General features: G+C 50.1%; 1 protein-coding gene and 1 long non-coding RNA gene across 5 annotated transcripts in view; both read right to left on the bottom strand.

Annotated features, from left to right (window-relative positions):
• The window catches only part of DOCK11 (dedicator of cytokinesis 11), a 201,503-nt gene extending 185,477 nt beyond the window's left edge, over nucleotides 1–16,026 (bottom strand). For 2 of the 4 annotated variants that reach the window (XM_030306149.1, XM_030306151.1), the window contains exon 1: nucleotides 15,818–16,026. In XM_030306149.1, coding sequence (XP_030162009.1) covers nucleotides 15,818–15,919 — 102 coding nt within the window. In that variant the 5' untranslated portion in view covers nucleotides 15,920–16,026. The remainder of the gene's footprint in view (nucleotides 1–15,817) is intronic. The other 2 variants (XM_030306150.1, XM_030306152.1) reach the window with 1 other exon arrangement.
• LOC115507701 lies at nucleotides 10,987–15,444 on the bottom strand. The gene is made up of 2 exons (XR_003966773.1): nucleotides 14,458–15,444; nucleotides 10,987–12,653 (listed from the first exon to the last, which is right to left on the bottom strand). It is a non-coding gene; the product is annotated as an uncharacterized LOC115507701 (long non-coding RNA).
• Nucleotides 16,027–16,431: the final 405 nt, after the last annotated feature.

Below are 16,431 nucleotides of genomic sequence, written 5' to 3'. Positions count from 1 at the left end.
CCCATTTCTGGAAAAGGGTCCTGCAATTACCTTGGATATGCAGGCAGGCCATGCCTGGTCTAGCTTGACCTTCGGGAGGAGTGAAGTGTCTCTCACACAGGACACATGAGAAGTGTCTTGGGGGTGGTCAGCCAAAGAGTTATTCTCTGTGATTGAAATCATCTCTTTCTCTTTTAAACACACACACACACACACACACACACACACACACACACCTCACTACTCTTCTCTTTAGCTGGGGGTGGAAAATTCCATAGGCCTAAGCTGGCTAAGTGCCTAAGTGTCTGGCCAGCCTGTATCCTGAAACACCTCAAGTCTGAGAGCGGTGCCCACTTACAAGAACTCCAGACTGAGGGAGTCTTGTGTGGGAAAAAAATTTTTTTTAATTATGAAGAATTTAAGAAAACATCCAAATTGAAATCGCAGACGGCAGACCTGTATTGCTTTCTTTCAGCCAAAATTCTCAAAAGGGATTGTACTTCCTCATTTGAATTCTGCGAAGACGTCTGCACCTGGCTCACAGTTTACCAATCTAGCAGATCTCTGTTCCTCCTCCGCCATTTCAAGGATCCATGTTCTCCACATGGATCCTCAACCTCCAGCAAGACCCGTGGGGTAGGCAGAATAATGGCTTCCCAAAGAGGTCCAACATCCTAATCCTTGGAACGCATGTCTTTGTCACTTTACATGGCAAAGGGGACTTTGCAGACGTGATGAAGGATTTTGAGCTGGGGAAGCCATCTTGGATTATCCAGGCAGGACCCACGTAATCATAAGGGTGCTTCTAAGTGAGACAGGGAGGCGGGAGAGTCAGAATCAGAGAAGGAGAGGCCAGAGTGACAGGATGTCAAAAAGACTCGACCAGCCATTGCCGGCCGAAAGATGGAGGAAGGGGCCATGAGCCAAAGAACGCAGGCAGCCTCTAGAAGCTAGAAAAGGCCAGGTAATGGATTCTCCCCTAGAGCCTCCAGACGAAGTGAAGCCTTGCTGACTTTCTGATTATAGGACTTCTGACCTCCAGAACTGTGAGAATAAACTCGCGTTTTGAGCCACTACATTTGTGGCAATTTGTCACAGCAGCCATAGGAAATGAAGACGGCCGTGCGTCTAGTCCAAACGTTGGCAGGGCCACTGGCTGGGCCGCCTCATCCTGGACACTCTGCCTCTCCTCAATTCTCTAAGCAGACACTCAGCCCTTCAGTCCACTGGTCCCACCGTGCTCAGCTCTAGCTGTTTTAGGGTCACAGGGAAGGGAGGACAGTCCTCCCCAGGACCAGCAGGAAGACCAGAACTCACTTCTAGAGCAACTGGGCAACTGGCTGGAAAGCCAAGGCAGGGGCTCAGATCCAGGGGATGGGGTAAGTCAAGGACACCATGACCGGGACAGTGACATAAAGAGGACAAGGAAGAAGACAAAACCCAGGGACCAGGAAATGAGTTTTAAATTTTTTTTTTTCAACGTTTATTTATTTTTGGGACAGAGAGAGACAGAGCATGAACGGGGGAGGGGCAGAGAGAGAGGGAGACACAGAATCGGAAACAGGCTCCAGGCTCGGAGCCATCAGCCCAGAGCCTGACGCAGGGCTCGAACTCACGGACCGCGAGATCGTGACCTGGCTGAAGTCGGACGCTTAACCGACTGCGCCACCCAGGCGCCCCGGAAATGAGTTTTAAATACAGGGCAGAAGCGGGCTGCCTAGGTGGCTCAGTTGAGCGTTGGACTTCAGCTCGGTTATTACCTCGCGGTTCATGAGCTCGAGCCCCGCGTGGGGGCTCTGTGCTGACAGCTCAGAGCCTGGAGCCTGGTTTGGATTCTGTGTCTCCGTCTCTCTCTTCCCCTCCCCCCATTCACACTCTGTCTCTCTCTCTCAAAAACATTAAAAAAAATTTTTAACTTGAAAGAAAGAAAGAAAGAAAGAAAGAAAGCAAGCAAGCAAGCAGAAGCAGCAGCCCGTAGGAGTTGAGGCCTATCCAGAACTTGAAGTCTGGATTTGAGAATCCTCTGATGTCCCCTGCTTAGGCCCAGGCTGGTCTGAGCCTGGAACGGTGCTGAGCCAGCAGTGGACAGCAGAGCAGGAGTCAGGAGGAAAGGAAGGAGGGAGGGAGAGAGGAAGGAGGGAGGGAGAGAGGAAGGAGGGAGGGAGAGAGGAAGGAGGGAGGGAGAGAGGGAGGGAGGCAGGGAGCGAGGGCCAGGCTTCAGTTGCAGAACCAAAGTGAGGAGCCTTACGGAATTCTCTCCTGGCTCTCCTGGTGGGCATTCTGCCAGAATGTTCATTTGCAAGCGGGAAGACAGAAGCAAAATTCCTCCAGAGGCAGTCACGGCGGTCACTGGTAGTGGACAGTGGAGAAGCTCTTCTCCCATGGGGTCAGCTTAGCGAGGAGAGCCTTCTCTGCTCCACAAGCCATAGAGCATCATGGAAACACTCTTCTGGGCAGAGGGAGAGCGATTGGACCCTAGGAGCTTTTTTTCTTTTTAAGGTTTATTTATTTTGAGAGAGAGTGTGTATGTGATGGGGGAAGGGGCACAGAGAGGAGAGAGAATCCCAAGCAGGCTCTGTGCCATCAGTGCAGAGCCCGACCTGGAGCTTGATCCCATGAACCGTGAGATCATGACCTGAGCCTAAATCAAGAGCCGGACGGACGCTTAACGGACTGAACCACCCAGGTGCCCCCCCTCGCCCCCTCCCCACCACCCAGGAGCTTTTAATAATGATGCAGTTCAATTTTTGCAACAGTTGATTCAGCGCCCTCCTGGACTGAAGTTACTTCTTGGTGGTTAAGTTAGGCACTTTACAAGGTGGTATTCCCTCCTTCAGGTCTCTAGGAAACCATTTAACGCAGTGAGGCATTAGAAACTTGTTAACCTACGAAAATAAACTGGTTATGCCAATAGCACTCTTCCATGCACACAAGGAGCATGGACACCGGGTCCTGCAAGGCGTAAAAAGCTGGCCGTTTCGCAAGTGGGAAAACTAAGCTACTAATATCAAAGGCATGGAGAGACATACATATGTTATTTTTGGGCAGCGCTAACCCGTGCAAAAAAAAAAAAAAATCATAAAACAGTTCCATGAATATGATCCCAGGTACCTCTGCAGAGCCAGTGTTCTGGAGATTTTTTTTTTCCATATAGTTATTCAAATAGCAAAGAACGGAAGAACGGCCAATTGCAAACGGTTCTCAAAATCCTTAGGCTTACTTTGGCAAGGAAAAATCTATACGGAGCTTGCCCACATTTTTCAATCACAACCCCACCCCTCTTTTTTTGTTTTTGTCCTCACCTCCTCCTTTCCCACTACGGAGACCTAAGCTCGCTCAGAAACAAACACTGCTTCCCAGGAGAAGGAGATCAGCACCTAAACCACACAAAAAGAGCTTCCACAGCCTGATTTATGGGAGAATTCAGCCCAGAAGCTAGTGCTTCCTTACCTGATTACACCAAAGGAGTCAAGACACCTGGAGTTCATTACCTGTTCTGTCATTTACTCCACAGGGATCGCCTGGGGCGCCTGGGTGGGGGGACTCAGTCGGTTAAGCCTCCGAATTTGGCTCTGGTCACGATCTCGTGGTTCGTGCGTTCGAGCCCCGCGTGGGGCTCGCTCCTGTCTGGGAAGAGCCCACTTGACTCTCTGGCCCCTCCCTTTCTGCCCCTCCCCCGCTGTCCCCCCTCTCTCTCCAAAATAAATAAAACGTCAAAAAATACATATTTAGGGGCGCCTGGGTGGCGCAGTCGGTTAAGCGTCCGACTTCAGCCAGGTCACGATCTCGCGGTCCGTGAGTTCGAGCCCCGCGTCAGGCTCTGGGCTGATGGCTCGGAGCCTGGAGCCTGTTTCCGATTCTGTGTCTCCCTCTCTCTGCCCCTCCCCCGTTCATGCTCTGTCTCTCTCTCTGTCCCAAAAATAAATAAATGTTAAAAAAAAAAATTAAAAAAAAAAAAAATACATATTTAAATACGGACGGCCTACAGCCTGTCTCCCTTTCCCCCACTTACACAACAGGGGTGGCCAAACTGTGGTGTATGTTTAATAGTGACCTGTAAGAACACGCGAAGTCATGGGCATGAGAACATTTTGAACTCTTGGTAAGCCTGGGGCTGTTAAAATACGAGGTCTCGGCATCGGCTAGAAAGCATTATCATACAAATGCATTTTCCCCGGCCTCCCGACACACCTCACTGAAAGACTTCAAATAAAGATGTTCTGTCTCAGAGGCACTTCTTAGAATATTCCGACATTTCTCAGCAGCTTGAATCATATACGATCCGACAGAAGCTGTCAAGAAACGCAAAAATACAACTTCCCGCGAACGGGCAATGAAAAAAAAGGTGAAGCACAATTGCAGGAAATCATTAAGAGCAAATTTAGGCCTGATTGTTCGAGGTCGTGCACAGACAATAGATAAACCACATGTCACTGGAACAGCTGCCGTCTTTTCCATCCCATCGACTGTGCTGGAACCTGCGCGCGCCATTCCTAATAGAACTTACCCTGCTACCACGAAACCAAAGTAGCTGAATACAAAGTACATTCATTTCTTTTCAAGTTTTTATTTATTCAAGGAATCTCGACACCCAACACGGGGCTTGAACTCATGACCCCGAGATTGGGAGTTGCACGCTCTTCCGACTGAGTCAGCCAGGCGCCCCTGAAGTACATTAATTTCTTAGGAGACACTGAGGCTTCAACATGTTTCCACTAAAATACACATATCCAAAATAGATCTTTAAAAAGGCTCTTAAATTCGAATTTCAGGGCACCCGGTGGCTCAGTCGGTTGAGCATCCGACTTCAGCTCAGGTCATGATCTCGCGGTTTGCGGGTTCAAGCCCCACATCGGGCTTTGCTGACAGCTCAGAGCCTGGAGCCTGCTTCAGACTCTGTGTCTCCCTCTCTGTCCCTTCGCTGCTCACGCTGTCTCTACCTCTCAGAATAGATACATATTTTTAAAAAATCAAATTTCAATATTCACTTACGTTTTTAAAAAACGGACATTAAAAACTAAATTAATTAAAAATTAAAAAATTTAAAAAGTGAAGATTAATGAGTGAAAGGGGTGTCAATAAAGTATTGAGAGGGAAAGGAAAGAGTACTGAAGTTCTCTTTTCCCATACAGAGCTCAACTCTCCTCTCCCCATCCGTCTGCGTAAACCACTCTGAACGCACTGTCATAAAGGTCTGTGCTTCTCCCAAAGCCCTCGCACACAAGTTCCAGAGTTCCCCAGAGGGGAGCACCATCTCCCCAGGCACAGGCCGGGGTGCTCCTCCCTACTAGATGACTAGCCCTCCTACTCACTCATCAGACTAGTCTAGTCTGAAGGCAAGAATTGCCAAACACCCAGAGCCCCCGCACACATCCACTGGGCTCTTCAATACGACCAAATCCAACTGGGAACAGATATTGCCAAGAATCTAATGGAGAGAGGTCTACCAGTTTACCGTTCCAGGAGGGGGAGGAGTCTCGGCTGAGCCATGCAGCTTACCTTTGGGGGCATCATTTGGAGCAAGGAAGTTAAAAAAAACAAAAGCCAGGGTCCACGCTTCCCATCTGTCGGTTTACTTTTGTCCGGTGACCTGTGATACACAAAAGCCTCGTTGCCCGCCGTAAAGCCTGGGAATATTAATGAGAACCAAAAGCACTGGGCAGAGCCACGGGGCAAGCCCTGCTCTAAACGCTTCGTAAGTGACGACTCCTTTAAGCCTTTCAACAAGCCCACCAGAGGGGTCATCAAGCGGCGAGAAAGCTAAGTAACTGACCCAAGATGACCCAGCTGGTAAGCAGCTGAGCTGAACTCTGAACCTGGGCAGTGTCCTCCCAGATCCCACTCGCAATCATTGTGCTCTGACAAGCCCTGGGTTCCAGGCAATGGAGCTCAATGAGACTGGCCCCTTGCCCCAGCGACTGATCTGAGAGCTTCCAGGGTGGAGCCTTGCACGAATCAAAAAGGCTGATAAAAGCAGCAGGCCGATGTCCCCCACGAACCCCTCTGCCCGTCCGGCAAAGGCTGAAGGAAACCAAGAGATCTACATCCCAAAGAGATGTGCATCATAAAATTACCGTTGGATTTACAGAAAAGGGGAAACCGCTCTAGCTCCTTCTCCCTCCCGTGGTTTCTGGCCTTCCTTTCTGTGTTAAAAAAACAAACAAAAAAACTAACAACTTTTCAACATGCCCTACTAATAATGATTCTGTATCTCGGAAGAAAGTAACACCCAGGTAGGTAAATGACTCCTTTGAACTGAATTCCCACAAACAAGCAAGGGGGTTTCCTGACGTGGAGTACTAAGGGTCTGGGAAGGTAGCAAGCATTCCTTCCAGCCCTTGGAGGTCAAGTAAAGGAGTGCCAAGGTGAGTTATTACACTCGTGCGCTACACAGGAATTTCTGAAAGTTAAACGTTACCATTGACTTTCCCCGATCCCGTAAGAAAATAAAAGGCTTCTGTAGTCAAATCAACGTGGCAAGGGCCACAGAGATGAACAGTGTTCATTAGCAAAGGCCTATTTAACATTGTTGAACCCGGAAAGGGCCAAACTCTTGAAAAACATTAAGGATCACAAAAAAAAGGACGTGGGGCGGGGAAGGCAGCGAAGTCACTAGAACTGAACACCAAAGGCAGAATCTCTAGCCTGCTGCCAACTTCTGCCTTCTCAATTTAGGTTATTTGCATACATCTAATCTCCCTTCCGGGTCTGTGAGTCCCTTTAGGGCAGGAAACATCCCAGGCAGCCCCTCATCCCCACGACTCAACCCCCCCCCCCCCGCAGAGGGGGAGCCGCCCAGGGGGTGACCTAATTTCCCATCTCCGTTCTAACTGGAAGTCTGGGGCTGGCCTCCAGACCATTCCTCCACGCCCTGCCCCCCCACTTCCCTAATCACCCCCAAAGGTGCAAACCTCTTTAATCAGCTAATCTTGCCTACAATCTCATCTCAACCTGGGCTCTTCCTCCCCTTCCTGATCCCATTTGGAACACTTCCCTGCCCTCAAGAACCCTAGTCTTCGGGCACCCGGCTGGCTCGGTCGGGAGAGCATGCAACTCTTGATCTCGGGGTTGTAAGTTCGAGCCCCATGTTGGGCATAGAGCTTAAACATTAAAAAAAAAAAAAAAAAAAAAAAGGCCTAGCCTTTTGCCAAAACACAACGCTACATGCTCAGCCATTCCCTAGAATGTTCTCTCCACGTTCAACCTGACTCAACTGAAATCTGGTTTTGTCCTGACAGCCCTCTCAGGACGACGTTGCTCATTTTCTTTGCCCTTCCCCTACCACCAAACACGCTTTTTCCCCCACTTCGGCCAGGCTGAACAACCTCAGCACTATCTGGACTCCACCTCCTCTCCTCTTATCCTCCCCCTTCAAGAAAAATCCCCAAATCCTGTTGATTCTATCACTGAAACATTTCTTACATCCTCTCCCTTATCTCCATTCTCACTGCCTCAGGTGAGCCTTTCTTATCTCTCTCCGGAACTATGTAACTATATTTTAACTAGTTACCTGGCCTCCAGTCACCTAACACCTTGTCCATCCCACATACCGCTGCCAATATATTTCCCACATCCCAGGCAACATGTGAGGCACTGGGAACAGAGATGAATACACAGCCCCTGACTTCCTGGCTAGGATCCAGAAAGGGTAAGAAACACTTCCCCCTCCCCCATCTGTGACAGACTCTTCTAGAATACCTTTGTTTCCACCAGATCTTTTTAATTTGTTTTTTTTTTAATTTTTGAGAAGACAGAGGATGGGGGGGGCGGGGGGGAGGGGCAGAGAGAGAGGGAGACAGAGAATCCGATGCAGGCTCCATTCAGGCTCCAGGCTCCGAGCTGTCAGCACAGAGCCCCACGCGGGGCTGAAACCCACGAACCGGGGGGATCATGACCTGAGCCGAAGTCGGATGCTTAACCGACTGAGCCACGCAGGTGCCCCCACCAGATCTTTTTTTTAAACCTTATTTTTTCACTTAAGAGAGAGAGAGAGAGAGCACATGTGCACGTGAGCAGAGAGAAAACCTTAAGCAGGCTTCATGCTCAGCTCCAGCAGGGAGCAGGTGTGGGGGGGGGGGCACGCAGGGCTTGAGCCCAGGACGCTGGGATCATGACCTGAGCCAAAATCAAGAGTCAGACCTCCACTGGCGCCCCCTTTTCTAAACCTTTACGAACCACTTAGACATGAGACGCTTTCCACATGTTACCTTCTTTAATGTTCATGAGAACGACACAAGGTGGGTACAACCATCTAGCCCCATTTCACAGATAAGGAAAACAAGATCTGGTTACTTGCCTCTGATCTTGATCTGGTCACAAGCAGGTGACAGAAGCCAGATTCAAGCCCAGGTCTGACTCTTGAGACTGGGCTCTTGCCTCCCACATTTTAAGGAGGACAATGACATGTTGGACAAGAGCCCACAGGATGTCCAGTCCGGCGAAGAATCTCGAGACCAAGTCACGTGAGCAACAGAGGAAAAGAAATGAAGTCTCTTTGGCTTTGGTGAAGAGTGAGTTTAAAAATGACATGGTGGGGCGCCTGGGTGGCTCAGTCGGTTAGGCGGCCGACTTCGGCTCAGGTCATGATCTCACGGTCGGTGAGTTCGAGCCCCGTGTCGGGCTCTGTGCTGACAGCTCAGAGCTTGGAGCCTGCTTCATATTCTGTGTCTCCCTCTCTCTCTGCCCCTCCCCCGTTCATGCTCTGTCTCTCCCTGTCTCAAAAATAAATAAACGTTAAAAAAAATTTTAAAAAAAAAAGCTCTTTAAAAAAAAAAAAATGACATGGTGGATGTCCCCAAATATTTGAAGGGTTGTCATGTGAAAGAGGAAGCAAACATAGCCTGTACGGCTCCAAACAGCAGGGGAAGGCCTGGCCACGGTGGAACTTAGAGTAAATTTCAGCTCAAGAGCCTTTTCTAATGTACCCCTCTCTAACAGGGAGGGAGTGTTTAAGGAGTAGCTAAGTCCTCATTTGTCAGGGGTACTCGCAGGGGCCAGGAGTCTAGAGCAGCGTTTCTGTGCACATCAGAATCACCTTGGGTAGTTGGTAAAAGTACAGATGCCTGGCCCCACCCCAGACTTATCGAAACAGAATCTTGGGGTTGAGACCGTTATTGCAAGACTTACAAACAAGGAAATAAGTCTGTAAGAAGGTTCACTCAAATCCTCAAAAGAAGAAATACGAATGGCTAATCAACGTTTGAAAAGCTGTTCAAGAGTAACTAAAGAAATACAAATTAGGACAGTGATGTACCATTTACCTCCTATCGGACTGCAAAGATTAAAAAATATTAATAACCAGTGTTGGCACGGGGGAGAGGGGAAATGAACACCGGCATTTTCTGACATAAGAGTAAATGGCGACAACGTTCTGCAGAGCAATTTAACAGCACGGTCCAGGGGCACCTGGGTGGCTCAGTCGGTTGAGCGTCTGACTTCATCTCAGGTCATCATCTCACGGTTCGTGAGTCGGAGCCCTGCATCGGGCTCTGTGCTGCCAGCTCAGAGCCTGGAGCCTGCTTCAGAGTCTGTGTCTCCCTCTCTCTCTAACCCTCCCCCCTCCTCGCTCTCCAAAATAGATAATAAACATTTTATTTTATTTTATTTTTAATCAATCTTTACTGTTGAGAGAGAGACAGAGTGTGAGCAGGGGAGGAGCAGAGAGAGAGGGAGACACAGACTCTCTGAAGCGGGCTCCAGGCCCCAAGCTGTCAGCATAGAGCTGTCAGCACAGAGCCCGACGCGGGGCTCGAACCCACGAACCGTGAGATCATGACCTGAGCCGAAGTCGGATGTTCAACCGACTGAGCCACCCAGGAGCCTCAATAAACATTTTAAAAATTTTAAAAAAAGTATGTTCCAGAGGACTTTCCTTTTTCTTTTAATTAATTTTTACCTTCCAGTATAATTAACAGTGTAATATTCGTTTCATACGTACAATATAGTGACTTAACAATTCTATACATTACTCAGTGCCCTTCACAATACATGTACTCTTGACCCCTTTCACCTGTTTCACCCTTCCCCCCACTCACCTCCCCTCTGGCAACCACCAGTTTGTTTTCAGAGGGCTTTCTATTTACTATTTTTAAGAAACTTATTTCTTTTGAGTGACAGAGAGAAAGTGCGCAGGGGTTGGGTGGGGGTTCGGGGAGAGGGACAATCTTAAGCAGGTGCCATACCCAGCACGGAGCCCGAAGCGGGGCTCGATCCCACATCCGTGAGATCATGACCTGAGCTGAAATCAAGAGTCCGTCGCTTAACCGACTGAGCCACTCGGGCACCCCTCCCAGAGGGTTTTTTTATACTAAAAATGTGTCTAATGTTTGAGCACGCAATTCCAACTCTGGAAATTTCTCCTAAAGGGACAATCTAGCAAGTTTGAAAATGCCTGCCCAAAGATGTTCCCCAGTTAATGTTTACACCAATGCTGTCCAAAAGAACTTTCTGCAGTGATGGAAAGGTTCCACGTCTGAGCGGCCTTATGTGGTGGCCACCAGCCACATGTGACTACTATGCATTTGAACTGTGGCAAGTGCAATTTCAGAGCTAATTTTGGAAGTTAATTTATTTTTTTTTTAATTTTTTTTTTTAACGTTTATTTATTTTTGAGACAGAGAGAGACAGAGCATGAACGGGGGAGGGTCAGAGAGAGAGAGGGAGACACAGAATCCGAAGCAGGTTCCAGGCTCTGAGCTGTCAGCACAGAGCCCGACGCGGGGCTTGAACTCACGAACCGCGAGATCATGACCTGAACCGAAGTCGGACGCCCAACCAACTGAGCCACCCAGGCGCCCCTAAATGTAAATGTAAATAGTCACAGGTGGCCAGTAGCCACTGTAGGGTACAACTCCCGTTTGTAACACCACAAAATGAGAAGTGATCAAAACATAACGCAATAAAGGATGATTACCTACGATACACTCATAGGGGAATTTTTGGCAATCTTTAAACATGACTATGTAGATTTATATCGGCTGAAGCGAAGAAATAAATGTTCACAAATAGTAATAAGCAAAAAAAAATTATTTTAAAGTTTGTATGATATTTTTTCATGTTTTCGTATATACATGCTTTCGTATATACGGAAGACTTTTGACATGCATATGCTAGAATTTTAACAGTTCCTCTGAGTAATGAGAGGATTACTCTCGTCTGCTTTTCTAACTTTTCTACAACAAATATGAATTTACTGTGTCACAAAGCAATAAACAGTTTTTAAAAAAGAAGGCTTAACAATGATTAGAACAGGAAAGGAATCAATCCAGGGATCTGTTTCACATGTTTGTCTCAGCCCAGCACTGACAGTAAGGAGCCTACTTGGGAATCTATCTCTCCCTCCCTCTCTCTCTCTCTCTCTCTCTCTCTCCCCAACCTCCCCCCTCCCGCTTGCACTCTTGGTCTCAAAATAAATAAAACTTAAAAAACAAACAAAAAAACTAACGCAACCGGCTTTATTCCACTGTGTTAAGTTGTTTGGTCCTATATTAAGTACGTTCCACAGATTCCCCTGGGAAGAGAGAGCAGGAAGGCTGATTCGTTTCCAGGCCTTCCCTAAATGCGAACCTAACACACATTCCGAGCCAAGGTGGCTGCGTGCGGTGGGTAGGGGGAGTCAACAGCTGCGGACGCTCTTCAGTAATTCTCAGCTTTTGGAGAGTTTTCCTCTACTAGAGTTATTATATATGAAATCTAGCTGGTGCCGGCCAGGGAAATATCCTGCCTCAAGCGGCTACACCTCGTAATATCTAGCAACTCTTTCCAGATCCTTCTCCGCACAAGGAATTGAGGGTCAGTTCCCCAGCAGTAGGCCAACAGTATTTAAACACCTACCAGGTGCCTTTCCCAGGCTGACACAGGGACTCCTCTTAAGGGCAGCCAGAATACAACATGTTTAACAAATGCCTGTTTCCACCACCCCCCCCCCCCGCCCCCACTCCTGCTAGCACAAATAGCTATAGCCCCAAATGTAACAGAAACAGCGTTAAAACTCTGCATTTTAAACGTGTATGTAAACACTTCTCCCTTAATCACAGACACTCTCAGGTTATAATACTGCTCCCCAAGTCCCTCCTGGGAAATCTCTGCCAGTGGTTAATTCTGTTATTATCCCTTTCCCCAGGTTAAAACTGACCTTCATATAAACGTCAAACTTACAGGAAAATGCAGCAACTAAAACAGTCTCTTTCTCTGTCTGCTTCACCGTTAATAGAGTCACGGAAGCACTAATAACTGAATGAAAGTTTGAACCCACGACTACACGCTCTGTATAGCCCAGGCCTTCCGAATTTTTCAAACAGTGAGCAAAAACTGAATGACGTTAGCACAAGCCAACAAGGGCGAAACTGTGTTAAAAAAAAAAAAAAAAAGCAAAAAACACCTGAACAGGAAATACTGTATGTATGCTGTATATTTGTTCAGTTTGGAGGGTTTTCCAAGTTCTGGAGAGAGATCGCCAGAGGAAAGCGCGATGTGCTATGGGAACGGCTCCGTAGTGAAATCCTAGGAGCAGAGACGTGATTCCTTTCCTTGCACTTCGCTTCATCGTGCTTCGCTGATGCTGCATTTTTGACACATGGAAGATCTATTGCAAACCTGCATCAAGCAAGTCTACGGGCACCATTTTTCCAAAAGCACGTGCTCACTTCTTATCCGTGTCGCCTTTCGGTCACTTCCTGCAATATTTCAAACGTCTCCATTATCGTCTATTTGCTATGGTGATCTGTGATCGGGGATTACAACTCCCTCTAAGCTCAGATGATGGCCAGCAATTTTTTTTTTTTTTTTTTACCACGGAAGTATTTTTTTAATTAAGGTACGTACATTGTTTTTTAGACACAGTGCTATTGCGCACTTAACAGACTACAGTATGGTGTCGACATAACCTTCATACGCACTGGGAAACCAACAATTTCACTCACCTCGCTTTATTGCAATAGTCCCTCTCCCGCAATGATCTAGAACAGAACCGGCACTACCCGTGAGGGATTCCTGTGTGTGACGCCACACTGAAGCCCTAACGCGAAGGTCGGGGGTTTATAGCAGCAAGTGTAAATCCTACTTCAGCTGTCCCTAATAAACACGTTGGGGCTTAAAGCAGAAAAGAATCAGAAGTTATGGCGGCAGCTGCAACGTGGTCCACTTGTGCTCCAGCCACCCGTGGCCTTACTAACATTGGTCAATGGCTCTTTGTGTCAGAAAAGCAGGGGCCAGGAAAGAGCCGGTTAGGAAAGTCCACTCCCTTTAAGGCTGTTTCCTTAGGTCCTCATTGACTGGACTGCTTAGAAACAGCATTCACCAAGGTGCTATGGATAATCCAAAACTGACCCGTGTACATACTCTGGGCGACAGACGCATACGAAGACCCAACCCCGGGCTGGAACTGATAAAAAATGAAGAAACTGGCAGTGACATTCACTTATAATTATGGGGGCACCTCACACTATGGCTTGAACGTAGAGGCTCAAAAGATAGTCACTGATTTAGATTCCTAGAATCTGTCCCCCCACCCCCGCCTCCTGACTCCCCAGATCTCAGCGTGGATCACAAACCAGAGTAGGAAATAAATATCGTTCCTGTGCCTTGCCTGGTAAACATCTGTGGACTCAGTCCCAAGTAAACCAGGCTGGCAGCAGCTCCCAGAAGAATCTGCTCCCGCTAACAGTCTTTCCAGCTTTGTCACAGAGCCAATGGTTAGGAAGGGACAGCTGCACCTGTGCCACACAAAATTCTTTTTTTTTTTTTTAAGGCTTATTTATTTTTTGAGAGAGAAAGAGTGCATGCGAGCTGGGGAGGGGCAGAGAGACAGAAAGAGAGGGAGACAGGATCCGAAGCTGGCTCTGGGCTGACAGCGGAGAGCCTGATGCGGGGCTCGAACTCACGAACCGCGAGATCATGCCCTGAGCCCCACAAAATTCTTTTTAAAACCTAAAAGCCGGGGCAAGAATGCTAACTTTAACGTTCTGCTGCTGAGGGTGGCAGGTCAAATGCTGGTCAAATCCTAGTAGAGGTGTGCGGAGACCCATTTACTCTCTTGAGACCATCTGTCCACATCACAGGATCCCTTCACACCCTGCAGCAGGGGGCCAGCTACCTTGCTCAAGCATGGTTTTCTTTCTTCCCCATTTTAGGAAAGCGTTTCCTGTGCTAGGCAGATTGAATCACTTGTTTAACAATCACCCAAGATGAGAGCCCTGGTATAAATGCCCTGCACACAGCTTGCCTTCCTCTCTAAACTGGCTGTGATGACAATCGAGGTTCCAATGTGACCCCAACGGGACCTCATTCTAAAATCAGTGAGACACACAACAAGCCAAGTCCATTAAAACAACATTAAAGGTCTGGTTTTAGATCTGCTAAACAGCAGGATTAAACTTTCAAGGGTCCAGCCACGATAGAGAGATTTCTTTAAAGTCACTTGGCTTTGCACAGTTGTAGCTATTAGGGATCAGATCTTTATCTCAAAGGTACATATTTTACCTTTGATCCTCCTCCAGAACTCCCACTAATGTCAACTTTCTCCACTGTTGGGATCAAGCCCCTGGCCTCCCTTTAATGTTGGCTTTATCGCAGATTCTACAAGATCAACAGAAAAATTACAAGGAAAAGCTGTGAAGTTCCCTTCCAATGATAAGTTGTTTTAACAAAAAGAGCCCACACTGAAATGCTGAAATTTAAACACAGCAGATGAGACGCTTAAGGTAGAGGGAAAGGAGACCAAAAAAAAAAAAAAAAAATTTACAACAAAAACCCGAAGTAACAAAACAAACACTAATTAACCGGTATGATGGCTTATTTAAGGGTTTGCTCTCTAGCCCAGGAAATTGGCAACGAGTGTCTTCAAAACAGAAGGGACAAGTGCCCGTTAGCACCCGTCCGCTTTCCTCCGGAGCCAGACAATCCGAGCTAGGCAATCCAGATGAGGCTGAGGGTGCAATGGAGGGCTCCCAAGGGGTCGACACGCTTTCAAATCCCCATCCCCCAGCCCTGCCGGCTCAGAGGCACCCCCAGCCGTGAGCGGTGGGGTCTGACCCCCAGGTCCGCCATCCCTGGACCGGCACACACCATCTTCCTTCAAACCCACGGCCCCATCCATCTCCTTGCCTCCGGAGCGCTCCTGGGTCCCAGGGGACACCCTCGCCCAGTGGCGACCGACCCCGCGCGCACTCGCCCCGGAACCCCGTTGTTTGCAATTCCCCCCCTCCGCGGCAGCAGCAGCACCCCTTCGACACCCATCACCACCCTCTCCCCCGTGGCGGGAGGAAGTCGCTCTGCTTCCTCTGTTCTCACCGCCCGCCCGAGCTTGGGAGCCCGGGGCTTTTTGGGTGGGGTTCTTTTTTGTGTACACGATGTGTGCGTGTGTGTGCGCGCGTGTGTGTGTGCAAAACGCTCATCGCATCCTTCCGCCGCGGCTGCCTCAGGTGCCCGCAGGAGGGAATCGGGATCCCGTCTCCCCCCGGTCCCCGGCTCTTTGTGCCGGCTGCAGGGCGGCGCGAGGTCCGCACCCTAGCTCACACCCCCTCCCCCGCTCGGGCCCCGGTTCCGAGCGCGCCCGCCTGCCGCGCAGCCGTCCGAGCCCCGGATCGCCCGTCGGCGCCCGGCCGGGCGCACGCCTCCGCGGCGCCGGGCGGCCGCCGCGCTGTCAGCGGGCGCCGGGGACTCAGACCCCGGCCGGCGGCGGCTGGTGCGCAAACTTACTGAAGCGGAGCCGGAGAGCGCGGAGCGCGGGGCGCAGCGGGCAGCCGCCGCGAGCGCCGCTGCAGTCCCCGCGCGCGGAAAGCCACCCCGTCCCTCGCCCCGGAGCGCGTCCCCCGGGGCGCCCGATGCCCCGGCCACTCACCAGCACTACGGAGCCCCGCACGGCCTCCGACACGCTCTGCCGGAGCTCAGCCGCCGTGCCGGGCTTGCTGAGCCGCTTGGTGAATTTGCGCACTTCGGCCATGGCAGCGGCGGGCAGGTCGCGGCGGGCGCACTCACTGCCCCGGGCCGGGGCGGCCGCGGCCGCTGCTGCTTCTTCTGTTTACCCGCCGGCCGACGGGCCACATCGCAGCTCGGCGGCGGCGCGGCTCCCGCGGCTCCTCCCTCCCGGCCGCGGCTCCTCCCTCGCTCCCTCCTTCCCTCCCCGGCTCGCCCGCGCGCTCCGCGTCCTGCCCCACGGCGGGGCCGCTCCCTCCCCTGGAGAGCCCGAGCTCGCTCGCGACCGGCCCCAGGAGGAGGGTGTGTCCGGCGAGGAAGGGTGTGTGCCGGTGGAGGGAGAGCTGGAGGGGGGGGGGGGCGAGGGTCACGAGGGAAGAGGGGGGAAGTGGCAGCCGCTCGGGCTCCGCCCGCAGCTGAGGTTTGCTGGTGCAGCCGCATCCGGGAGGGGAGATCTGGCTGCTTCGTGTTCCGTGTGTGTGTGTGTGTGTGTGTGTGTGTGTGTGTGTGTGCGCGCGCGCGCGCGCGGGGGGGGGGTGT

This window comes from Lynx canadensis, chromosome X (assembly GCF_007474595.2).
Source record: "Lynx canadensis isolate LIC74 chromosome X, mLynCan4.pri.v2, whole genome shotgun sequence".
Taxonomy (NCBI): domain Eukaryota; kingdom Metazoa; phylum Chordata; class Mammalia; order Carnivora; family Felidae; genus Lynx; species Lynx canadensis.
Note: the sequence above shows the minus strand (reverse complement) of the source record. Positions and strands in the feature narration are given on the sequence as shown.